The following is a 26,679-nucleotide window of genomic DNA, read 5'->3' on the forward strand; positions in this document are numbered from 1 at the left end:
TGAGCAATGGCTTCAACCTGCTGCTCTCTAGCAAGTAGAAAAACAAAAATGAGAACAGAGTTTTTAATTTTTTTCAAGAACTGATAAAGATACAAAGGACATTAGAGACAGTGGTGAACAACAAGGTGATAGAAATTGGATAATAATGACTGAATTTTATAGAAACACTCCTGCAGGAATTATTCTTTCCAAAACAGGGACAGAATTACAACAATTAGAATCAGAATATTCACTCAAACAAGCCAAGATTTCGAGAGCTTGGTTCTCTCCTCCCAAGGTCTAAACCACACATCTTCAGGATAACCAGAATATGATTCTGTTTTTCCTTCTTATTCTACACATACCCATAACTGCCTAATTAAAATAAGTTCCTAATAAACTGCTCCTAATAATAGTAACTGCTGTCCTATTAAAACTAACTGCTAACTATTCCTAATAAACTGCTCCTAATAATAGTAACTTCTGTCCTATTAAAACTAACTGCTGCTATTGACAGCACATAACAATTATTCCCCCCCCCCCCCCCCTTCTCTATAAACATTCTTTATAAGAGGTCTAACACAAGGTTTATAGAAGTGAAGGAATCAAAACAACAAGCTATAAGCATGATATTTTATTTTCCCCACTGCATCACATACAAGACTGCATCCACGAAATAACCAGCAGGCACATTTGGCAAGGTAGCATTAGTTGTTAGCAAATAGCATAATATATTGGTAACATTGATCGAGACATTGGGTACTAATATCATTAATGCTTAATTCCAAAACAGTTTCACAGGAAATATATACAGTTTTTTTATTTATATCTGCCTTTAAGAAACTAAAGGGAAACGGTTTTCATTGGGAAAGAAAGCATTCATTATATTAAAAATACAAAAGTCATTTGTTTCCTTTCTTTTTTCAATAATAGCCTTCCACTTTTGTTTTTAGAAATGATGTTTATGTTTGGAATATAAATAGGACAAGCATCATAAAAATAAATATCAGAGACAATGTGATGCAGATTAAGTAAAAAATTCGCCAACAAAAACCAAAATGATTTCTAAGCTACCTTTTTGTATGATTTGTTCTTCGATATATTCGACACCTAGCAGCAGAGAATGGCTCATGTCTAGTGTTCTCTGCAGGAGAAGTGTCTTCAACCTTTATTCTTTTAGATGAAATCAATCTTGATCCAGCTTTTCTCTTAGTTTGAAGAAGGCTTTTGGTTGAAATGACCCAAGAGGGGTTGCATAATTAAAACAGTGTCTGGATTGGGAGCTCTGCAAGAAATATAGACATGATTAAGATTAAAGGATGACAGAAAGGAATAAAATGAATTTCAAATAAATCCATATATGCGCAATTCCAAAGAGACGGGAAGCGTTTGGTAAAAGCTAATCCTGTAAAGGAAGCAGTAGAAAGGGATGAAGGCAAAAGGATGTTGTAATTCAGGATCCTATACCTGTGGTAAGCACAATAAGAAACCATTCTTGTTGTCTGTTTACCATTTTTCTCCATACAATGCAACGCATTTATATCAGACACAGTTAAAAAGTATTTCATGGATAATAATTATCCATATGAAAATATGCAACTTGTCAACTTAAAGTCGGCCGTGATACAAAATAATGTTGATGCTAAGACTAAATAATGAAGAAGTGTGTGTGTGTGTACACAATTATTTGCAAATAATCTCTATTTCTGTATTAATATTGTTCTATTCTAAATCAATATCTAACAATAAGATAAAGTATTCACCAAAAAAAGTTATATAATCCAGACATGTTGCAAAACAAAATTTATCAAAGAATAGATATTTGGACTTTTTTATAAGAGTAAATTACATTGACACCGTCTGAGATATTTTCAGATTGTATACAATACCCCTCTTTTTTTCTATCCCTACACTAGCCCCCTTAATTGTTTAAAAAACATTAAACTAACACCCCTTATGCATCACACTCACCCCTTAATTGTTTGAAAAACATTACACCGTGTGTCCCTACAAGGGAGATTGTTGTAAACATCAAAAAGCAGGAAGATTATGTGCAATCTGAAAAAACCTCAAGGGAATGTCAGTGTAATATACTCTTCTCTAATTGTAAAGGCCTGTTTGACTGTTCTGAAATTGAAAAAGTGGGGGCACACAAAGATATACAACCCATGGAGACTGGAAATGTAAATAAATGGTTATACATGATACAAAGTGAACATTTAATTATTAGGTGGAAATATATTTTCCAGCAAAACCTTCAAGGTTATGATCCTTGTTTATTTTCTAACAGCATGAAAAATAAGCTTTTAATCTGATTAAAAGCCCAAACAAGAAATGCAAAGGGAAGTTCTATGAAGGTGACTGGTGTAACTGCAATCATTCATCAAATTGAATGATAAAAGCTAAAAACAAATTTGCATAAACCAGGATTATAAAATGAAATTTGGCATTAAACCTATTTAAAATTAAATGAAAGTCCAAATCAGAACATAACAATTATGCAAATCGGAGCCAAGTTAATCTTAGCGAATACTCACCTCCATCCGATAACCAGCCCTTGATGCACACATAGCATGGAAATAAGTGGAACACTTGCAACATTGTGTGCACGAACCATGAATTTCCTTACAAATAACACAAATCTGAAATTCAATTATAGCAGACTTTAAATTACATTGGCATGTACAACCGGACTGAGATTCACCGAGAGAAATTATCAAATCAGAAATACTTATCAGCTTTATAATGAATGTATGAACTATGTAACGTAGCATAAAATACCGTGAAAAAAATTGAATCAATCAGTGACTATAAGAGTTCTTAACAGAACAGAAAGAAGATAAAAGAAAATCTAAAAGAGAGAAAACTTGAGAATCAAGAAATTCTAATTGTTATTGGGACTGAACTTTCGGTTACAAAAGAGTATATATAGACTAGAGTAGTTAGTTATGACAGCTGCCAATAACTAACTAACCCAGGTAGAGTACTAACTATCATTAATTGAGAGTACAGTTGAACACTGCATCTCTGTACACTACTCTAATACCCCCCCCTCAAACTCATGGAGGTTGAGACTTTGAGAAGGCCTCAATCACATTGAGGGTGGCCCTTAGAAAAATAAATCTGGTAGGAGAGAGGGGCTTGGTCAGAGCATCTGCCCATTGATCAAGAACAGGGATGATGTACAATGAGCTGCTCGGTCAGAACTTTATCTGGAACAAAGAAAACATCAATCTCCATATGTTTTTTTCTTGCATAAAGGATAGGATTGTGAGCAATGGTCACTGCACTTTGGTTGTCACAGAAGATGATAGGAGTGCAGAAGGGAACTTGACAGGAGGTTTCAGCAGTGGTCTGAGCTAGGTTGTGATATTCTACTTTTGTTCTAGACCTAGCAACCACTTGTTGCTTGCGGGACCACCAAGATGTGAGGTTTGGGCCAAAGTAAATTGCTGCACCAGAAATGGATCTTCTGTCATCAACATCAGAAGCCCAATCTGCATCACAGAGGGCTCTTAGAGTATAAGGCTGACCTGAGACAGCAGGTCTTAGATGAAGACCATGAAGAACAGTTCCTTTCAAGTACCTTAAAATCCTTTTGACTGTAATCCAGTGAATGTATAATGGACTAGCCATAAACTGACACACCTTGTTAACTGAATAGCTAATTTCTGGTCTAGTTAAATAGTCAAGTATTGAAGAGCCCCAACCACAGATCTGTATAGCGTGGGATCAGAAAAAGGGTCTGAGCCTGATTTAGTCAGCTTGCAACTAGAAGCCATAGGAGAGGAAATGGATTGAGCTTCTGCCATACTGGTTTTCTGCAACAAATCCCTGATGTCTTCACCTCTATACCAAGAAAATAGTCCAACAAACCAAGCTGTTTGAGAGAGAACTTTGAGTTAAGCTGAGAGGTAAGATGCTGAATCAGAGGGATAGAGCTTCCAGTAATTATAATGTCATCCACATACACAAGGAGATAAACTGTGTGAGATTTGGTCTTGTAGATAAAAAGTGAAGGGTCACATTTACTTGCAGCAAACCCAAACTGAATTCGGGTGGATTGAAGTCTTTCAAACCATTGCCTGGGGGCCTGTTTAAGGCCATACAGAGCTCTATTTAATTTGCAGACCAGAGAAGAATTGGTGTCTTGGAAACCTGGTAGTTGAGGCATGTACACAGTCTCATGAAGCAGACCATTCAGAAAAGCATTGTTGACATCCAACTGGGCAAGCTGCCACTGATTGGTTAGAGCCAAAGAGATAATAAGCCTGATTGTGACAAGTTTCACTACAGGAGAGAAAGTCTCAGAAAAGTTAAATCCAGGAACTTGGTTGAAACCCTTTGCCAACCAGTCTGGCTTTGTACTTGTTGATAGAACCATCTGCATTTTCCTTTACTCTAAAATCCCATTTACACCCAATGGGTTTTCTGTTTGGTGGAAGAGGAACAAGATTCCAAGTATTATTTTTCATCAAAGCTTCATATTCTTGAAGCATGGCAGAAAGCCAATCAGGATCTGTCAGGGCTTGTTTGACAGATTGGGGTTCACAATGAGTCAACAGCAGTGTGGGATTGATTCTTGGTAAATGGATTCCCGATTTAGATCTGGATTGCATAGGATGTATATTTGGTAGTCTTTGAGGAGAGGTGGGATTAATTTTTATTTTTTTTATCAGCGAAAATAATATGTATTATAATAATAAGATTAGTACAAGTGGTACTGTTATATTTACACTGTTGCCATACTATGTGTAGACCTATGGAGTCCTAATACAAGCTGTATTGCCAGAATAAAGCATCCATAGGTCTGGATTTATCTAGATACCCCTCCACCAAAAGTAACCTATAGAGCAATCCCCCCGAGTACAAACCCTTGTATTGCTAGTCCATGAATGAAAAGGGATGTCAAATCCTTTTTCCATATTTTTGAGCCATATCCAGCAGAAAAATATGGCGTCATCCATCATCTTTTGACCGTTGAATCTTTCATTAGAGAAAACAATCTTGTTCCTATGATACCATATGCACTAAGTTAAGGAAATCCACCACATTTGCCATCTCTGAATTCTGATACCCTTGAGATATCCGTGAGAATGCTGAAGGAAGTGGTCTCTGGGCACTTCTGGGGAGACACCAACTATGTTTAACCAAGTAAGCACTTCTCACCATAAAGGCAAGATTTTATCACAGCTGAAGAACAGATGGGACACATCCTCCTCACAAGATCTACAGAATGGGCAATATATGTCATTCAGATCCACATTCCTCCTCCTCAAATTGACTTTTGTTGGTAGCCTATCCCGAATCAACCTCCAAGCAAAGTTTGACACTTTACTTGGAACTTAGGGCCGCGTTTTGTATCCAATTATGAGACATTCCAATTGCCCCGAATTTGCTTTTGGGAAAGTTCTTCCTCAATCCCGACACTAACTCAATGTTCCTCGGCATGACCTTTATTGCTTTTACATTCTCCAACAATGCTTTACCAAAGAAAATCGTGTCATCAACATACTGTAATAAGGTGATATCCACCTCTTTCCTCCCTACCTTAAACCCTTCAAAGATATTCTTTTCCTGAGCTTCTCTCATCAATCCAGTTAGCCCCTCAGCTACAATGTTGATCAAGAATGGAGCTAATGGGTCCCCTTGTCTGAGATCTCTCTAAGGAGAGAACTCATCTGCGGGCTCCTGTTTACCAGTATATATATTGAGGCTGTCTTCAAGCAACCCTCAATCCACTTAACCCATTTGGTGCAAAACCCCATTTGATTCATCATATATAAAAGAAACTCCCAGCACACAAAGTCATATGCCTTTTCATAATCCACCTTGAACACCAAGCAGCTTTTATTGCATCTCTTTGTTTCTTCCATCATTTCATTTGCTATAACCGCACAGTGCAGCAAATGCCTGCCCTCCATGAAAGCATATTGGCGTTCATCTATTATATAAGGCAACACCTTCTTAAGTCTTCTAGATAGCACTTTTGCCACAATTTTATAAATTCAACCTATTAATGAGGTAGGTCTATAATCATTGAGGCCTTGAGGATCGTGGACCCTAGGAATCAACGCCAAAAAAGACGCATTGCTTCCTTTGGGGAAAACTCCATTGGCATGAAATTCATTCAAAAATCAAAGCACATCTGATTTAAGGATATCCCAAAACTCTTTGATAAATTTAAAGTTTAATCTGCCTGGTCCAGGGCTTTTCGCACTACCACAATCCCAGATTGTTGCCCTCACTTCCTCCTCTTCAAATCGAGCCACCAACAGGTCATTATGGTGCTGGTCAATAGACTTAAATCTGACCCCATCCAGCTTCGGTCTCTCCCATTCAGGTTCCTCAAATCTCCTTTTGAAGAAAAGTCTGGTTTCCTCTTTAACTCTGCTCGGCTCATCTATCCAGCACCCACCCACATACACTCCTCTAAGCATATTGTAACGTCGCTTCTAATTTACAGTCAAGTTAAAATACCTAGAGTTGCTGTCCTCTTCCTTAATCCATCTTCTAGATCTTGCCTTTTGCCTGGCAATGGATTCGACTGAGTTCGCTACCTGCCACAAATCCTCCTGCAATTGCTTTCTCAATTTGTCCTCTTCCTCATTCAGCTGCCTAATATCTCCTTTTTTCCAGTTTGTTAAGCTCTAATTCCACTTTTTTCAATTTCTGTTGAGCATCACCAAACTGATTTGTGTTCCATTCTTTTAGTCTCTGCTTTAATTTCTTGAACTTTTCTTTTAGGACATACCCTCTCCCCTAGTCAGTTACAGAATTTTCCATCCAGCAGACCTGTACTACTTTCTTGAATGATTTATCCTCAAGCCAGCAATCAAGAACCCGAAACGGCTTCGGCCCCCAATCAGCACTAGAGGATCACAAGATTGGGCAGTGATCATAAAAATTGCGGTCCAAGATTAGCTGAATGTTGTCTTGCCATTTGGAAAACCACTCTGCTGAGACAAGGATCCTATCAATTTTTCTTTTAGCTGTCCCATTTGGTCGGTTCCAGGTAAATTTTCTCCCCACACTAGGCACATCCTCAACCTTCAAGTCAGTGATCCAATCATTAAATTCCTTCTGGCTACCCCCACCCTGTAACCTTTGACACACTCCAACTCTTTCTGATGACCTTCTGATGCAATTAAAATCTCCTAAAATACATCATAGACCCCCATTGTTTGCAGCTCTAAGCTGCCTGGCTTGATCCCATAGGATTCTTTTGAAAGTTGTATCACATGGTGAATATATATTGACTATAGTCACTTTTCCAACATCACCAGCCCATGTTCCTTCCAAATATATAAAACCATTGCCCTTCACCTTCTTCTCCATTTTGAAAGTTTCATCACTCCAAATACACAGTAATCCCCCAGCACTATTAATTGCTGGCTGCATTTCCCATCTGACTTCAGCATCTCCCGACAAAGCTTGCATAAAGTCTTGTCTATCATTTCCTTCTTAGTCTCCTATAGACATAGCATATCTAGTATCTACCTGTTCTTTCCTCACCAGCGTTCTGATTTAAGCCCATTTTAACCCCCTCCCCAGCCCCCTTATATTGTAGGAAACAATCTTCATCAAACACCTACATTGTTTCCCTTCCTCTGAATTATACCCTTGTCCCCCTTTCCTCCAGGTTCACCAATTTAGATATAATTGTTCCCTCCTACTTGATAAAGTTTACTCCCATAGTTTTTGCCATTTCACAATTGTTTCCTGCCTCTTTTACCATCTCACAGCTTCTGGGTGTTGAAACTGAGTTTGCTGATGTTGTGCCCTGCATTACCTTGGAATTTCCTTCCCACATGACAACCTCCTTGAGCCCACTGTCTCCATTCTGTTTAGGGGATGCTGCCTGGGCTTAATTCTTTGGGCCACTGGAGAGGTGGGATTAATGGTTGAGGGTGTGGCTTCTGAGCTGGTTGCTGAAAGGTGAGGCTGCTCTGTGGGTTCAGCATGGAAGGGTTGAGCTGTATTTGATGCTGGAATGGAAGCAACAGCATTAGACTGTTCTGTCCGTGCAGCATGAGAAGACTGAACAGAAGCAGAATCAGATTGAACCGTGAGGTAACTGCCCAGCATTAGAAGAAACGGACTGAGTAGGAAAACCAGCAACAGAAGGAAATTGAGTTTGGGTAGGTTGTGGGAGATTTGAGGGTTGACTGATAGGAATAGGGGGAAAGTAATATTGAGTGGAGGAAGAAGTGGACTGACCAGAAGGAGCAGAGGACTCAAACTTGTGATTATCATAAGGCCTGAGCAAGGGAAAACAAGAACATCCAAAAGTTTTGAGAAAATTATAATCAGGGGACTTTTGGAACAACACATAATAAGGCACAGAAAAGTTTAGAGAGGCTGTAGGTAGCCTATTGATCAAGTAAACAGCTGTGCAAAAGGCAGAATCCCAAAATTTGAGGGGTAAGGAGACATGATGGAGTAAGGTAAGGCCCAATTCCACAATATGTTTGTGTTTCCTTTCCACCACCCCATTTTGAGTCTATGTCAAATGCCACAGCTGGCTAAGACGGATTCCAATGGCCTAAACTCCCCTCCCCAATCAGTTTGAAGGCTTTTGATTTTTGAATTACACTGTAATTCTGCCATAGCCTTAATCTTTTGAAAAACATTAAAGGTTTCAGCTTTGGTTTTGAGGAGATAAATCGAAGTGAACCGAGAAAAGACATCAACAAAGGTTATAAATATTAAAAGCCATTAGTTGAAGAAACATGAGATGGCCCCCATAGATCACTGTGAACCAATTCAAGAGGAAAGGTATAAACAGATTCAGAAGAAGAAGAAGAAGAAGAAGAAGAAGAAGAAGGAAGTCTGTGAGACTTTCCTACTGCACAAACTGAACAGAAATCAATAGAGCTTTTATTAGATGTAGGTATTTTACAATGTTGCAAGACTAATTGCAGTACATGATAATTGGGATGACTAAGTTGATCATGCCCATAGAGAACTAGTCCTAGTACATGAATTTACAATGGGCTTTTCAGACCTATTACATGAAGTCACAACACTTTTCAGGATTAGAAACACAAGCAAGAACAGAAGTAGACAAGGGATGCTGAAGCTGGATGTTGGAGAAGTTGTATAGATCATCAGGACCAACATTGCCTTTAGCAAGACCTCATAGGTGACCTGAGATTTCACAGCACAATAATTAGAGAGAAACTCAAAAAAGACTCCATTATCTTTAGCAAATTGGCTGACACTAATAAGATTTTTGGTAATGTTAGGAGCATGTAAGAGATGATGAGGAGACAAAGAGACTTTAGTGTTATAAGGAGAAATAAAGGATGAAGAACCAGAGGAAGAGATGGGCAAACCTTGACCATTACCCAATGAAGATTTGGTCAGGTCCTTCAAAGGGTTCAAACTGCTGAATGTTCTGAGACTCCAGTTACATGAAAAGAAGCTCCTGAATCTGGAATCCAGTTGTTGGAGGTAGATGTTGACTGAGAAGAGACATTGGTCAACATAGCACTAGGATTGGAATTATTGCCATTGCTGCCAGATTTGTAGTTGCTATTAGTTCAGACATTTCATTTGAAGGGTGATAATCACCATATTGCTGCCTAGAATTAGAGTTAGGGTTACTCTGACCAGAGGTAGCATTGTACTGATTCTGAGGACCATAGTTCTAAGAAGTAGGATCATGAAGAACTAGAGAGGAATTAGGTTGATAGTTTCCATCAAACCAATAATGGCAAACAAACGCTATGTGCCCATACTTATAACACACTTGACATTGAAAGTTGGTGAAGCGACCACCACCACGACCACCACCATGACCACAGCCACCACCACCGCTAGCGCCGACCACCGCCGTAGTTGAAACCACCATTGAAACCGCCGCCGCGACTAGATCCACCACGAAAGTTAGAGAAGCTTTCAGGATCCTGCTTGTTTGGCACTAATGGTGACTGAGTGGGATTAATCGACGGAGATTCAGAGAAAGATTGTTTAAACTTGTTCAAACGAGCTTCGTGAGCCAAGAGAAGCACTCCAACTTGCTCAATAGGCTGAGGTTCAAAATTGCTTTCGATAATCACAATAATTGGATGATAATCGGACAAAAGGCCTTCAAGAATGGAATCGACATGCTCTTGAAGCATAATCAGACTTCCAACTAACGCAAGCGAATTAGAGGTCGCTTGAATCTGCGATAAGAACTCTCACATCGACTTGCCTGCAAGAGTCGTGGCTCAAACTGAGTTCAGAGTTGACGTGTCTTGGCTCATGTTTGCTTGTGAAAATAGTCATAAATTCGCTCCCAAACCTCGTAGGAGTGTGCGCATCCCAGCACACGAGATAAAATCGACGTAGAGAGTTTCGATTGAAGCCATGTGAGGAGCACTTGGTCTTGTTGCTCCCAAACTTCAAACGCTGGATTCTCAATTCCAGCTTCACAATCATCTTCAGAAAGAAAGCATAGAAGAATTTGTGGATTTGTGACGAATCGCTGAAGTCGATGGGACTTGATAACTGGCTCAATCTGTTGTCGCCAAAGAAGGAAAGTCGAATCATCGAGTTTGTGAGCAATGAGTTAGGAAATGAAGAAGAAGAAAGCAACACATTCTGTTGTGACGCCGTTGATGATTGTCACCGAGCTCTAGATACCACATAAGAGTTCTTAACAGAACAAAAAGAAGATAAAAGATAAAATCTAAAAGAGAGAAAACTTGAGAATCAAGAAATTGTAATTGTTATTGGTACTGAACTTTTGGTTACAAAATAGTATGTACAGACTAGAGTTATGACAGCTGTCAACAGCTGTCAATAACTAACATTCTAACTAACTCAGGTAGAGTACTACCTATCATTACTTAAGTGAGAGTGCAGTTGAACACAGCATCTCTCTGTACACTACTCTAATAGTGACTAATATTAATTAGCAGGGAAAAAACTTTATTTTTATTGAGAACTTAAATGTTAAAATATACCATAAAGTGATAGTGATGTGCCATATTTTTCTTTTAAAAGAAAGATATTAAGTACATTATTGAAACAGACAAGAAAAGGTGGTAACCAAAACCCCCACCTTCACAAAAGAATTCAATGGAATACTCAGAATACCCAATGCAGGCTCCATCTTTTCATCACTAGCAAAAGATACTTCAGGTCGAAACCAAGCACAAGTAACATGAACCCATAATGTGTCAACATCGGTTGGCTTTAGAGCACCACCTGTGTGTCAAATCATTTTTCAGAGTAACATTACAGACATTAATAACAATGAAAATATATATATAAAAAAAATTACCGAAGCTGCTCCCTAGTATCATGAACATAAAAATCAATAGAAGGTAAGAGGAGTAAAACTGATTTGTATAGAATACACAAAATAGAGTCAAGTGGGGAAAATTCACAAGGAGGAGGCAAGTTTATAGCATTATAAAATAAGTACAAGGATAAGTTATATAGAATGCATCTCAAATATTGAGGAATACACACCTTTTACAGGACAAAGACAACATTCCTGCTTGATGTCAGGTGTTTCACAAGCTTTACAAACCCATGACGTAAAATCTTGAACATTTCTTGCTCCATAACATTCTTGATGAACGGCTATTTGACATCTATAAAATATATAATGCATTCTTATATTAATTGCAACGAAATTCAAAATGAAGAGTAAGAAAACAACAACCAACAAAAACTTGACGGATAGTTCAATCTTGCAGAAGAAAAAAAAAAGGTTTTATAAGCAAATGGTTTCATTGTCAGCGGTGATCTGACTGATAAGTGAGGATGGTAAGGCTGAAAAACTGTTTCGGCAAAGCAGAATGGAGACTGCTGAGCATGGAATTGAACAACATAAGAAAGGGTGCATATAATTGTCAAATGTGTTAGACAAAATGCTGGAGTTTCTTCTTGCTTATATCATTTCAAGATGACATTAATTAGATCGTTTGTTGATTGCCCAAACAGTCATTACCTCGCCACTTTTATCAGCTCCAATATCTTTAGACCTATGAATTCTAATTCCTATAATAAACTGAAGACACTATATTACCTGTTGCAAATGATAATTTTGTTGTAATCCCAATCTTCAACCCATCTACATACAGCACATCGTTCTGTAGTCCACTTAGTACAAACTGGTTCATACTTCTCTGTCAGAGAAAATTGCAGTACCGTTGTCACTCTAAAAAATTCATCTAAAAACTTATCACATTGTAAAGTCATACAAAATAGGAAGGAGTTAAAAGGTACCTTGTAGAAAGGTAAGCAACTTCTGTTTCCTTTCTTTAAAGGAAGGTTTTTTAGGTTTCACAGAAACTACAGCATTAGCATGAAACTCAGCCACTTGCAGCATCTGAGGAGTCAAAAAGGATAATATTAGTTATAAATACACTTATGTCTTACAATAATTGCCTTTTCACACAATAAATATGCAACCTAAGGCTTTCTTCTTCTAAGTGCCCCATATGCTAAATCATAAGGGACTAATAAGTTCCTACTGATTCTCCACAGGTCAGTATCATTGGCATTTGACACAGAATACTTAATAATCAAAATAAAATATCAATATTGATGAATAGTGATGTTATAAAATTTAAGTTGTAAAAAAATTCAATTAATAATACTAATTGGTAAATTTTGAATATAAAAATATATATAAATACTAATTGTTAATAAATTACAAGTCTAGAAAGAGGATGATTAGACACTTCAACAGTCATTCTTCTACCAGAGTAACCAAATAAATAATTAGCATATCTTCAGGACAAAGAGATAAGGAGTATTATGTTACAAAATTAAATAATATAGTCATTTACGAACCCATTTTTCCAGCGATAGCATGGATCCTTTCACCAGAACACTTGTCCTCCAATTTCTAAATTTGGAACCTGTGTGTCGTTCCCATTCTCTAAGTGATTGTTTTCTAGTCTCGCAAAAACCACACTTGCATAAAACTCTGAAGTAAACATGGAAAAGCATGAATGATTCATTTCCTCCATATCATGATAATAAATTTAAAAAATGGATCATTTAGAAAAGAAATAAAAAAGAAGAAACAGATCTTTTAGATGTAATAACAATGTTCACTTAAAAATTAGCATCAAACAATTTAACACATGGCAACGTCTAATTAGATAGGCATCACACTTTTTACTTTACCCCCATCAAATCAACACAAAAGACAACAGAACAAAAACCAGTAAATGTTTCCTACAAGCTCACATTCTGTTAGAGAGAAGTCTTAAATTCAGTTAGTTTTCAGTTAGTTGTAAAAACTGTTTGTGGTTACTATTAGCTGTCTCTTCTTAGTTAGTTAGTATGCTGTGATTTTGTTAGTTACTAACAGAATCAGTTAGTAATTGTTAGAGTCAGAGTTAGGCCTCATTGTGAACTCTGCTCTATATATAGACCTTTGTTGTAATCATCAAATCAATAATGAAAACACAATTATGATTTCTATCAGTTCTCTATCTCTCTCTAAATGTAACATGGTATCAAGAGCCTTCTGATTCTTCCACAAGCGTGGCAAGATCCTCCATTTCTTTCCTCTTTCCTCTTTCCTCTGAATCTTCCCTTCTTCAATGGATTCCCAACCTCACACACCTTGTACACCACCAATCTTGGCGACACCCAACTCAACAATCACACCTCTATCTTCTTTCAACTACAAGATTTCTGTCAAATTAGATGCAACAAACTATCTTGTATGGCTGCAACAGATTGAACCAGTCCTAAGGGCTCATCGCCTTCATCGTTTCTGTGTCACTCCTGAGATACCTCCTCAATACGCTTCGGAACACGATCGCCTTGCCAATATTGAAAACCCAGCTTTCAGCAACTGGGAATTACAGGACCAGCTCCTCTTAGCATGGCTGCAATCATCTCTTTCCCCTGCCATTCTTCCTTCTGTCATTGGTTGCAAGCACACATTCCAACTCTGGGAAAATATCCATCGATCCTTTCAATCGAAAACCAAGGCTCAGGCGCGACAATTGCGAACTCAGCTATGCACCACGAAGAAAGGATCATCTTCAATCTCTAAATTCTTGGCAAAAATCAAACACATTTCAGATTCGTTGACATCAATTGGTGAGTCTGTTTCCCTTCAAGATCAACTTGATGTGATTCTTGAAGGTCTTCCTAATGAATTTGAAAGTCTCGTAACCCTAATCAACTCAAAGATCGAATGGTTCGATTTAGAGGAAATTAGGGCCCTTCTTCTGGCTCATGAGCAGCGATTGGACAAGGCGCGTATCACTGAAGAAGCTACATCCCTCAATTTTACTCAATCTCAGCCAAATTCAAAAACCCCCAATTCTGTGAACCCTAATTCTGCGACAGAAACCCAGATTGCTCCTCAAGCCAATTGGACAACTGGGAACTCAAATTCAGGCAACTACGACTCTCAAAACAGCAATTTCAAGAACAACAATCAATCTAGAGGCCGTGGAGGAAGAAATGGCCGTGGCAATCGTGGTGGTCGTGGGGGTCGTTCCACTGTTCAGTGTCAAGTCTGTCATCGCACAGGCCATGATGCTTCCTACTGTTATCACAGGTTTAATGCTGCTTATGGAAGCAATCAACCTTATGTTCATGGCAACCCTTATCAGTATGTAAGGAACACTACACCAAATAACAACAATTGGGCTCAAAGTAACCCTCAGTGGCAGCAAGCAGCACCTCAGGCCAACTTCACTGGATATGCACCTCAGACCAATTTCACTGGTTATGCCATGCACCCTACCATGAACAACAATCTTGACACAGCTGCTACTCAGCATGTTACTCTCATGCAACCTCCTCCAGGCTCTGCTCCTCCTCCTTCTCACCTTGAGCACATATTCCTTGGCAATGGTCAAGGTTTGCGTGTCACTGGAATTTCCTCTTATGCTTTTCCTTCACCTTCTCATCCTCATCATACATTGCATTTAAATAATGTTTTGCATGTTCCTAGCATCAACAAAAATCTGATTAGTGTTTCAAAATTTGCATTTGATAATAATGCATACATTCAATTTCATCCATCTCACTTTGTCATGAAATCTCAGGACAATGATCAAATCTTGCTTCAAGGAAAATTGGACAAGACTGGACTTTATCCCATTCACTCTCAGTCATCAACTACTTCTAGTCTTTCTTCTAGACACCATTCTGTTCATTCTATTGTAACTAGTCACAATGACTTGTATTTTCAATGGCATCACAGGCTAGGCCATACAAATCTAGACACTATGAATAATGTCTTGAAATCATGTAATATGCCTACATTCAATAAAAACAAAACTGATTTTTGTATCTCTTGTTGTCTGGGCAAGTCACACAGATTGCCTTCCCAACTGTCTCAAAGCACTTATAATTCTCCTCTTGAGTTAATTTATTGTGATTTATGGGGTCCAGCCCCCATGCAGTCCTCTATGGGCTACAAATACTACATCTCATTCATTGATGCTTTTAGCAAATATATTTGGGTCTATTTTCTTCATGACAAATCAGAAACACTTACTATTTTCAAACAATTCAAAGCATTAGCTGAATTACAGCTTAACACTAAGATAAAAGCCATTCAATCTGACTGGGGGGGTGAATTCAGAAGTTTTACATCATATCTCAGTCAGTTAGGAATCATTCATCGCATTATCTGCCCTCACACCCACCATCAGAATGGTGTGGTCGAAAGAAAGCATAGGCACATTGTGGAGATGGGCCTCTCCTTACTCTCCCACTCCTCTCTCCCTTATCATTACTGGGACCATGCTTTTCATACTGCTGTGTACATCATAAACAGACTCCCTGCATCTCATAATCATTGCATTCCCCTCAAAGTTCTATTCAATAATGTTCCTGATTATAACTTCCTCAGAGCCTTTGGTTGTGCTTGTTATCCTCTTCTAACCCCTTACAACAATCCTAAGTTCCAATACAGGTCAAAAGAATGCATCTTTCTGGGCTATTCTACTTCTCACAGGGGTTACAAGTGTCTTGACAGAAAATATGCAAGATTATGTGCAAAACTGCTAATTAAATTGTCATTATCAAATTTCATTTATTGCAGCCAAGGAATAGGATTTAATATTCTGAATACTAAATTTTCATGAATTAACATCAAAGGAAAACAAGTACATGTGTGTGTGTGTGTGTATATAAATTGGAATCAAAGATTAACGTGTCTATCTAAAAATAATCCATTTAAGTCAACAAGAAATTTGACTTGTGTACTTTAAATTTTTCATGGGCAAATCAATATTGCAAAGACCCATATTTTATGCACAAGAACTTTTCATAGACTCTATCCAAGTGCTATTCAGTTCAGTTTAGACTTCACATATGTTTTTTTTTTTTGGAAGGCAGAAGATATATATTATTAATAGATAAACCAGTACCAGTGGTACCACAGATAGAAGTTACAAGGCACCAAAGTGCTGCCCTCCATAAAAACAACCCAAACTAATACAACAAAAACAAACAAGCCCAACCAAACTAGCCAAAGAAATTCGATATATTGGAAGACCAATGGTTGAAGCTAATATTAAAGTCTTTCTCTTTAGCCTTTAACCATGACCAAGCTAAAAAGATAGCATGATCCATGACTTTATAGGGATCAAAAGATTTTCCTTGGAAAATCAATTGATTCCTATGCTGCCATATAAAGCTAGTTAAGGCAATCCACCACCCACACCTTGTACTATGATTCACAGCTGCCCCAAAACCATCACAGAATTGAGTAAAATGGCAAACTGGGGTAATTGGAAGAGGACCTACTACCCGGATCCATCTCATGGATTCCCACCACAAGCCTTTTGTCAGATTACAATTGAAGAAAAGATGACCCACATCCTCCTGCACACATCCACACAAAGGACAGTTAGCTTCCTGAGTAATGACATTTCTTCTTAAAAGATTGTCCTTAGTGGGGAGTCTATTTTTAAGAAGTCTCCAACAGAAGATCACTACCCGAGGGGGGATTTTCAGCTTCCAAATTGTCTTAAAGATCTTCCTATCTGAACTTGTTGTGCTGGGGTTCATGCATAACCTATAAGTTGACTTAGTAGTGTACTGTCCATTAGGTTCAGCCAACCACAACATAGTGTCTTTATCATGTCTCTGAATAGGAACAGAGCTAATTTCCTCCATAAACTGCACAGCTAGATGACTTTCATGATCAAATAAATTCCTCCTCCACCTCATGTCCCACCTCCAACTATCATGAGTAAAATCACCCATGTTTGAAATGAGAGATTTTTGCTGTCTACTAATCAGGAAAAGCTGATTATATTTCTGCTCAAGAGTGTAGTCTTCCCCTAGCCACTTATCTGTCCAGAATTTGATATTTTCCCCACACCCAACCTTCCAAGTCAAATGGTTTTTAAAAATACTGTGATCCGACTGATGGTACAATTTTCTAATGTCCCTCAACCAATGGGAATAGCCCCTTTTGTCTCTACCATTCTGGAATTCTGACCAACCACCATATTTAGAATTTATAATTCTGACCCAAAGCTGCTGCTGATCAGATGCAAAGGCCCATATCCATCTTCCCATCAAAGCTACATTGAATTTCGAAATATCCTTTATCCCCAGACCCTCATCAGTCTTGGGCAGGCAAATATCAGCCCATTTCACCCAAGGAATTTTCTTATGATCATTGTCTCCACCCCACAGAAAGTTCCTTTGTAAGGATATCAATCTTTGGACTATCCTTTGAGGTATCTTGAAAAAGGAGAGAAGATAAATTGGAAGAGCATTCAGGACAGAATTTATAAGGGTGATCTTCCCAGCCATGGATATATCTCTCTGGGCCCATTTGGATAATTTAGATTTGAATTTATTGATGAGAGGCTCCCACACCAGCTGGCTTGAAGGATTAGCCCCAATAGGAATGCCTAGATAGTAAAAAGGATAATCCATTTGTCTACAATTCAGGATATGAGCTGCTTCCAGAGCCCAATTAACTCCACCTCCTATGATCCCAAACTGACTTTTAGCAAAATTAATCTTTAGGCCAGAAGCCAATTCAAAGCCTCTAAGTAAAGCCTTTAAAACATATATATTCTCCCAAGTAGCCTCACCCACAAAAACAGTATCATCAGCATACTGCAATATATTGGTAGGTTCCTTTTTCTTTCCAACCAAGAAGCTTCTATAAAGATTTTTCTGGACTGCTTCTCTCATCATACCAGTGATTCCTTCACCTACTATATTGAAAAGCAAGGGGGCTAGAGGATCCCCTTGTCTCAAGCCTCTTGTAGGGACAAATTCCTTAGAGGGGCTACCATTAATCAAAACTGATATGGTTGCTGATTGGAGACAAGCTGATATCCATTTTCTCCATTTTCGGCAGAAACCCAACCTAAACAACATTTAATCCAAGAAAGACCAAAACACTGAATCATAGGCCTTTTCGAAATCCACCTTGAAAATCATCACTCATCACTGGCTTCTTGCTTCTCATTGCTTCCTCAACCACCTCATTGAGGATCAAGATACCATGAAGAATATGTCTTCCTTTAATGAAAGCTGACTGCCTTTCATCAATTAGCCCATCCATGACAGACCTCAATCTGTTAGACAACAGCGTGGCTATCACTTTATACATGCATCCTATCAAAGATATAGGTCTATAGTCATTTAGAGACTGAGGGTGATTCATTTTGGGAATTAAGGCCACAAAGGAAGCATTGCTACCTCTAGGAAAGCTTCCATGAGCATAGAACTCATCCACAAATCTTCTAAACTCTGGATTCAGCACATCCCAAAATTCCTTGATAAAATTGAAGTTAAGGCCGTCTGGCCCAGGGCATTTATCCCCTCCACAGCTCCACACAGCTTCTTTGATTTCTTGGTCAGAGAAAGGGGCAGTCAGCTGCTCCCTTTGCCCCTGAGAAATAGAATTGAATTGAACCCCATCCAAGGTAGGTCTAGAGTAGTTCTGTTCAGTAAATCTGTTATGGAAGAAATTAGCAGCTACATTCTTCACTGTATTAGGTTGTTGGGCCCACACCCCATCAATAAGAATACCTGGAATAGCATTGAATGCTCTCCTGAAATTTATTATTTTGTGAAAATAACCAGTGTTGCAGTCCCCTTCCTTCAACCATCTGGCCCTAGATTTTTGTCTCAATAAAGATTCAAAAGCATTTGCAGCATTCCATAACTCCTGCTGAAGGGAATTTCTGTCCTTGAGCTCTTGATCAGACAGAATTCGATGAGAGGCTTGATTCTCCACCTCATTTAGTTTCTGCTGAATGCTGAGGATCTTCTTGGCATTAATATTCCCCTCTACCTTGCTCCACTGTTTTATAGCAGCTTTTAAGTTTTTCAGCTTATTTTTAAGGACAATACCCCCCAACCCCCCTGCTGATCATTATTCCAAGCCTCCCTCACCATTTTTTGATACCCTTTTTGTTGCAGCCACCAGTCAAACACCCTAAAGGGCTTAGGACCCCAATCCACCATGTTAGTTTGCAAGATGATTGGGCAATGATCAGAAAGATCCCTTTGGAGGACATGTTGACAGCTCTCAGGCCACAGAGATAGCCATTGCTCCGAAACCAAGAATCTATCAAGCCTGCTTTTCACACAACCATTAGGCCTAATCCAAGTAAAACTATTCCCGACACACTTAATTTCCTGAAGCTCCATATCAGAAATCCACTGATTGAAAGCTGAGATGTCATATGGATCTGCCCTTCTTTGAGATAAGCTGATTCTTTCCTCAGAACTTCTAATGCTATTAAAGTCCCCAAGAAAACACCACAAGCCACTAGGATTAGAGGCCTTCAGCTGCCTCAGATCTTCCCATAAAGCTTTCTTCCCAACAAGATCACAGGGAGCATAGACATTGACAATCATCATCCTCTGATTATTACTGATGCATCTCCCTTCAAGCAATAAGAAACTTCTACCTTTCTCCCTCCTATCCACCTCAAAAGTGGAGTTATTCCACATACAAAGCAGGCCACCAGCAGCCTGCACAGAAGGAACACAATCCCACTGAGCAGTCAAGTCCTGCCAAATGGCCTGACAAATGCTCTTATTAAAATTCTCCCTTTTGGTTTCTTGGATACAAACAAGGTCCACTTTGTGTTTTAAAATGAGCCTTCTAACAGCAGCCCACTTAATCCCCCTCCCCAGACCTCTAGAGTTATAGGAAAGAATGATCATGATTGTTGTTTTTTAATTCCCTTCTCTGCTGCCATCGTATCATCCCTATTCTCCATATCCAATAACAGCCCCTTAACCTTGTTGGCATCTTCCCCATAAGTCAAGCCCATTTCCTTTAAAAGGGCACATTGCAGCTCTATAGAGTCCTCTTGTAATGAAGGCATAGAGTCAGTTTTAGAAGCTGAGGTGAAGTCCCCAGTTGGTTCCTCAACCTGTTGGGCCTTGCTATTACTTCTCAACACCTCCTTTCTTCTCACATAAACCTTTGTGGCAGAAAGAGTTGGGCCACTTATCCGTTGGCCCATTTTCTCAGATGCCACCTTTAAATCATGTTGACCAGAGGGAGCTTGTTGTGGTTCGTGATATTCAAATTGTTGTTGTGAGGCAGAGTTACCTCAAGAGGCAAGGCTTTCTCTTTATCCCCCTCTATGACTTTTTCTGACTTACCCAGAATTTCCTCAAGGGTGTAAACCCACTGACCCTCGTCTGCATGGCTGTCCGTAATGGGGGCCTTTTCCATTAGCTTGCTACCCTGCAATGGTCTTTCATCACAAGCATTTAAAGCTAAGCCATTTTGGGGAACTTGACCGTTGAAGTTTTCCTGTGCAACCTCCACACCAATACACTGCTGACTTTCTACGTTGTCCTTCTGGGATTGGGCCACGTCATCGCTGAATGTGGCGGACCGGTCCCTGCAGTTACGACCAAGGGATTGTACCCAGTGGTCACTGCGAACGTTGGGCGAAGGAAGCACGTCCCGATGTTCAGAGTAGCCGCCGAGGACATCGTCGGAGACTCCATCGGAGAAGTCGTCGCAGAAGGTGGCCCCAGGAATGTCGTCATCCATTGTTACAGGGGTGTTTGGCTAGGTCAAGAATGGAGAAGGGGGGAACCAGCGAGTGTTGCGATTAAGCTTCTTCGACACTCCCAAACTAGTTGTATCCTCAGCAACGTGTAGGACATAATCTACTCCATCAATGGTGGCCGCCGGAAACAGAGGTTTCAGCTTCGTCCTAATGAGGATACGCGCCACATCCAGCCGCTGCCTAGCCTCCACATATTCATCCACTTCCACCACCTCACCAAAGTCCACTAGCACCTTCGCCATGTACTCCACCTCCCATACTGTCAGAGGAAGGCCCCATAGGAGAACCCATGTGAGCCTATGGGTCGGACGTATCTCCGGAGACCATTTCTGGAGCTCCGAGATAGGAGTAGACCCATTCTCCTTCTCTTGGTGTATGAGTCGAGCAGCCTTGGATTCCTCCAGGTAAGGGAAGAGAACCCAATCGTCGACTCAGTGGCAGGGGTTAGCATCGTCTTCAACCACCCATTTCAACTCCTCCTCCACCCTTTCAAACATGCCTCTGTTCTTCAATCTTCCTACCCAAGCCTTGTGAAGCCACTCAGTGTTCTCCTTATTTGAGCACAAGGTCACTGGGCTATGGTTATCCTTTTCAGCGTGATGTATACCTTCCGGCAGGTTCAAAGAGCTCGTTTCACCATGTTTGAACTCCTTAACCACCTCAGCATATGATCGAGGTCTTCCTTCTTTAGTACTGATTTTCTTGTCCACCTGAGCACCTTTGTACACCTGTTGAATAGCCCCCCGTACCACGAGTAAAGGTGCCTTTTTCATGTGTGCCAAACACCTTCCCCCTGTCGAATTTCGGTCTATTAACGAACAACTTCACCCCACCGATGAAGATGTTGTTATCTAGTTGCCTTTCCAAACTCTGCTCATCCACCACCTCTTTAAACCTGACAAAGCCAAACCTATGGCCTAGCTTGTTTTTGGTTCTGGGGATAAAAACCTCCCACACCTTTCCCCATTTCTGGAAAATCCGCCACAGGTCTTGCTCCATTATCCCTTCAGGGAATCTGGAGAAGTAGACAGTCGTGACATCAACCTTATTTCTCCATGTCACCTTCCTTTCTTTCCATTGATGGCTGTTCCTTTCCAGTCTGCCTCTACTAGCCGCCATTTTCGATTTCCTCTTGCGTGTTACTTCAACCCAGTCTCCATGATTAGTAATATCATCAATCGGGTCCTCCTGTTCGGCATTCCATCTTTCTTCAAATCTTCTGTATTGATTATGGCCTCCATCGTTACTGTTCCATTTGCTGTATCTGGTTTGAGGTATGTCTCCAGAGATGCGTCGTAAAGAAGATCCTCGCTGATGTCGCACCCTCTCACCATCATTCCACCAAAAGTTCCTTCTAGTGCTCAAAGTTCCCTTTCCATGGTCTTCCTTTTTCTCACCCTCTCTCACTCTCTGTGTTCGTACTCTCTCTCTCGGTCTACCCACTCTCACACTCCCCCTCTCTCTCTCCCTCACTCTTGGAATGAACTCTCTCTCTCTCCCCCTCGTACTCTCTCTCATTGTTGTGACTGGATATATTAATGTTGCAGCTAATCAATTTGCAATACCAAATGTGATTTCATAAATGTTTCAAAAAAACACAAGAACACTTCACAACAAATAACAGTATCACAACACACAGGGCAGAGCAGGGGGGTGAAGACTGAAAAGAAATGCAGAGCACAGACTTCACATATGTTAGTAGAGCATATTTAAAAAGCCCTACTTCAACAAGGACCCTATCTAAGTTGTCTACCGAAACAATGCAAAGACTTTATCAAATATTGTTTGGCATTAGTTTAGGTGGAAATTTGGTCCATATTCAAATTGATGAAAATTAGGAACCTGTTAGGCATGAGAATCAATTTGCCAAACAATTACAAGTGTATTATAGAAGGAAAAATAAAAAGGGAAATTAGTTTTAAAAGGGGCAGTTAGAAGAGTTAGTTGGCTAACTGTTAGTGTGGGGGTTCTCTATTATAAATAGACCTCTAAATACTGAGGTCGTAGTATCTTTTGTTAAAACTTGGATATACGACTGGGATTATCCAGTTAGAAAGGAGAGTGCTCCTTTCGGTACATTTGTTCTTCCCTATTCTAGATAATTCTCTCACTTTTTTTTCTTTGACTCTGGTTTGCCTACTGCACCGATTCTGTGTGTGATAATCATCTTTGTTAGAGTAAGATTCCTAACAGAACCCTTCCTAGAGCAAGATAAATTATTATTTGAACATAACTTTCCCATCAAACTGCTAATCACAGTGAACTAAAACAAAAACACTTAAGCACCAGTTTTTTTTTCTTTTGGTGAAAGGAAATCCTATTAATGAAATAATGCCACCTTCTCCCTCTTTATTAAGAGAAAAACAATCAGAGCATCAAATAGGTTTATGCTTGGATTTTTAATTACCTATCTAGAAAAGGTATCAATCTTTTACTACTTGCTACACATATTACAAATTAAACAATTGATGATAAGTAATAAATAACTATTGCATAGGATAGGAAAAACCTATGTAAAATGCTTCTTAAGGATTTTATGCTTACAAGTGAAGGCTTGGAAAATATGTCCCTTCCATGCCATTGCAGAGAACAGTGACCTTGTTAGGAAGCACTAGCTGCCCACTGTTTTTTTTCCATCTATACCAACATTATAGATTTATAGTCAGAAATACAAATCACAAGAAGGGGAAATGACATTTTTTAGAAAACCTAACAAAATATGATAAATTGGATGATGAACTTGAATCATAAGATAAAATTATGTGGAATCTACTAAGTTAAGCTACAAATAGGCAGAGAAAAAGAACTACATGAACTTACTTGACTATTGGCTGTGATTTTTCTGAATCAGTTAACTCAAAATCAAACTTTATTTTGCATGTAGGACAGAAATAATCAGATCCTCCAAGATTCTTCAAAAAAATGAAATATACCATTCAGAACAAAGCAAAAATTTCTCTTTATTAGCTTTAAATGCAGAGAGGAGTCAATCAAAGAGTAACGGATAAACCTTGAAAAGGTTGCTGGAAATTTTGTCACATTCTGCATGCACCCATACTTTACATCCATCACAGCGCACCTAATTCAAAAGGAATATGCAAAAAAGGGAAACAAAAATTAATACTTGAAAAAAAAATAGTTGAGTTGAAAATATAACCTTAAACAGCCGACAGGATCTAACTAACTCACCCAACTTCCGCTATCTGAATGATTCCAAATTTTCTTGCATATGCCACAATAATGTTTTGATTTTGTTAACTGTCCAAAGAGAAATTGGCTTTAAAGACTACAGCATATATTTTTTTTAACCAATTAGTACTCTAATTTATTATGTTCCCATTACAGACTTAAATATAAGTTGTTAGAAGGCAAAGGCAAGTTGCACAAACCCTAGCACATGTTTTACATAGAAATTGGCTGCCAGGAATCAAATAGTTCATTTTCTTTGACATTTTGAAAGGAAGCTCCAATCCACATACTTCACAAGATCGCATGTCTTTCTTCTTATCAAATAAATCCTACATATGGAATTCAAATAAATGAACCATTATTTTAACTTGTTGAGTTGTCAGTAGACTTCCTCGCTCCTGCATTTTGGTGTACTATGGACTATGGAGAATGACATAATAATTACAAAAGCAAAGCAAAATGAATCTGTATCAACTTTCCTTTAGAACCTTCTAAATATGACGCATGTGTACATTAACAGCCATCTAGATCTCCAAATGAAAAAATATGCCCTCTAGCTGACTTACCTGGTTCAGAAAGTGACATGCTGCATTCTGGTTCGAAGCAGTGACCTTCTGAAAGCCTTTCAGTACAGAATCACCACAACCAGTTCTACCAGCTGCTGTATTTATATCTGCTATCAACTTCTCTGTAAAACCCTGATCTGCCAAAAATGCCTCCTCTATTGATATTTGAAATTCAGAGGGATTATAGTTATAGCAACCCAATTCAGACTGCCCCTGAAACCTAATCCAAGTAATATTATGCCTAGTAAGTAAGCAAGCAGCACAAATTCATCCTAAAAGAAAAATCAAAATGATAATCTTAAACAAATAGACAACGACCAACAACTGCACACCTGTCTACATGATCCATAAACGGAAAAATCATCCCGTACTTGACCCATGCATAGTCCTGCTCAGCATCTCATAACACACCAAAAAAAGACCATTCATTATCTTACAAGATCCAGATTTCCGTAAATGAAAGCCACAAGGTTTTAAAATTGCAGTTGCAGCTGCATTGCCATAACTAAAATTGCAGTCGAAATTGCAGAAACATCCACAATCACAATCTCAGGACTGCAACCTTGACCCAAAACTCTCCAAAGGAAACAGTAAATAATAATAATAATAATAATACCCTTTCATTTCCACTCCCAGCGGAGCCAAGAAACATGACACAAGCAGCATCAGGAATACACGACTTCAAAACTAGCTCCGGTGCCTGACAAATAGGATCAATGACAATGGCAGGCCAAAAAGGTTCCTTCATCTCTGCCTTGGCCCACACTATATCCCCAGCATAAAAGTCTTCTGGTTCATACAACCCCTCTTTCTTCTTCTTCTCCTCCTTGCTGGCATCATCAAAATTCTTAAGCAGCACCTCTTCACACAGTGTAGAATACCCTCTACCTTTATTATTGATCTTTCCTTTTCTCGACTTCTTCACACTCTCGAATTCTTCGTCTAATTCACATTCAACCTCAACCTTGCTGCTGTCCTTCCTCCAATCCTCAATCACCGAATCGTTGAACCGCGACGGCAGCGCCTGCACCCGCCCCCGCGACGTCCGCACCAGAGCCGGCGGCCGCGAACCGTTCTTCTTGCCGCCCTCCGAGCTCGCCGCCACCTGGCATCCTTTCTCGGGCGCGCCTAAAAGCCCGCTAAAACTGGCCGGTATTACGCCGACGAGGAGATTCAGAGGGTAGCAGTACCCGCTCGTCTTCCTCCTCTTCTTCCTTTCCGCCGTGCACTCGTCGCCGTCGTCCTCCCCTGCCGCGTCGCCGAGACGCCGCCGTTTCAGACTCGGCATTTGCGATTTCAGGTTCCGCTTAATTATCATTCTCACAACAAGGAATTGCCAATCACTTCCGCATTAACCCCAACCCGAATCTCCGGATTCTGAATTCCAAACATAAACCCTAATCCGAATGGAATGGAATTTCTACGAGAAACTGATTACGAGAATGTCGCGAAATTTCGGTCGAATGAAGCAGAGGAGAAAATAGGGATCTGCTTTCGGCCAAAAACTGACAAAGAGAAATATTAAAAAATTATTATGGTGTGAAAAAAAAATTCCAAGATAAATTGCAATGCAATAGTAAAATAATCGGAAAAGGAAAATTCGAATTATTTTGGAGAGGAAAAAAAGAAAGTAACGACAGAGTAGGAGAGAGAGAGAAGGAAGTTTCGGCGTTTTCTTGAGAGTGTTAATGTTTTATGTGATGAGAGTGGGTTACTTGGGCGTCACGTGTTGGCAGCGCGATTTTCTTCTGAGTTTGGTGACCGATGTTTGTGAAAAGTGCAACGGAGGCTGTTAATGTTTGTATGAGTGTGTCGTTGGGGAATTTCCCTTGTGTACAAAAATTGTGTTCTTTGTTGGGATTTTAATTATTTTTAGCAAATTTTTGTACTCTCTGACGCAGAGTTTCGAGATTATTGAGTTGGGATGATGTATAATTTTT

At 39.4% G+C, this 26,679-nt stretch overlaps 1 protein-coding gene across 4 annotated transcripts; it reads right to left on the bottom strand.

The window, feature by feature from the left end:
* Nucleotides 1–2,486: 2,486 nt before the first annotated feature.
* Nucleotides 2,487–26,679, bottom strand: LOC114404283 (histone-lysine N-methyltransferase ATX5-like). Of its 4 annotated transcripts, XM_028367322.1 has the most exons (15): nt 26,455–26,675; nt 25,356–26,244; nt 25,072–25,127; nt 24,740–24,959; nt 24,374–24,502; nt 24,174–24,242; nt 23,995–24,063; nt 23,805–23,896; nt 23,529–23,621; nt 12,778–12,913; nt 12,208–12,310; nt 12,008–12,107; nt 11,446–11,570; nt 11,033–11,178; nt 2,487–2,621 (listed from the first exon to the last, which is right to left on the bottom strand). In XM_028367322.1, exons 2-15 carry the CDS (start codon nt 26,055–26,057, stop codon nt 2,502–2,504), a joined length of 2,160 nt encoding a protein of 719 aa, XP_028223123.1. In that variant the 5' UTR covers nt 26,058–26,244; nt 26,455–26,675; the 3' UTR covers nt 2,487–2,501. The 4 variants fall into 4 exon arrangements, with proteins under 4 accessions (XP_028223123.1, XP_028223124.1, XP_028223125.1 ...); XM_028367323.1 differs by having other exon boundaries at nt 2,487–2,603; nt 25,356–26,679; XM_028367324.1 differs by lacking the exon at nt 24,374–24,502 and having other exon boundaries at nt 25,356–26,675.

The sequence above is a fragment of the Glycine soja genome, unplaced genomic scaffold (assembly GCF_004193775.1).
Source record: "Glycine soja cultivar W05 unplaced genomic scaffold, ASM419377v2 tig00018546_1_pilon, whole genome shotgun sequence".
In the NCBI taxonomy this organism is placed as follows: domain Eukaryota; kingdom Viridiplantae; phylum Streptophyta; class Magnoliopsida; order Fabales; family Fabaceae; genus Glycine; species Glycine soja.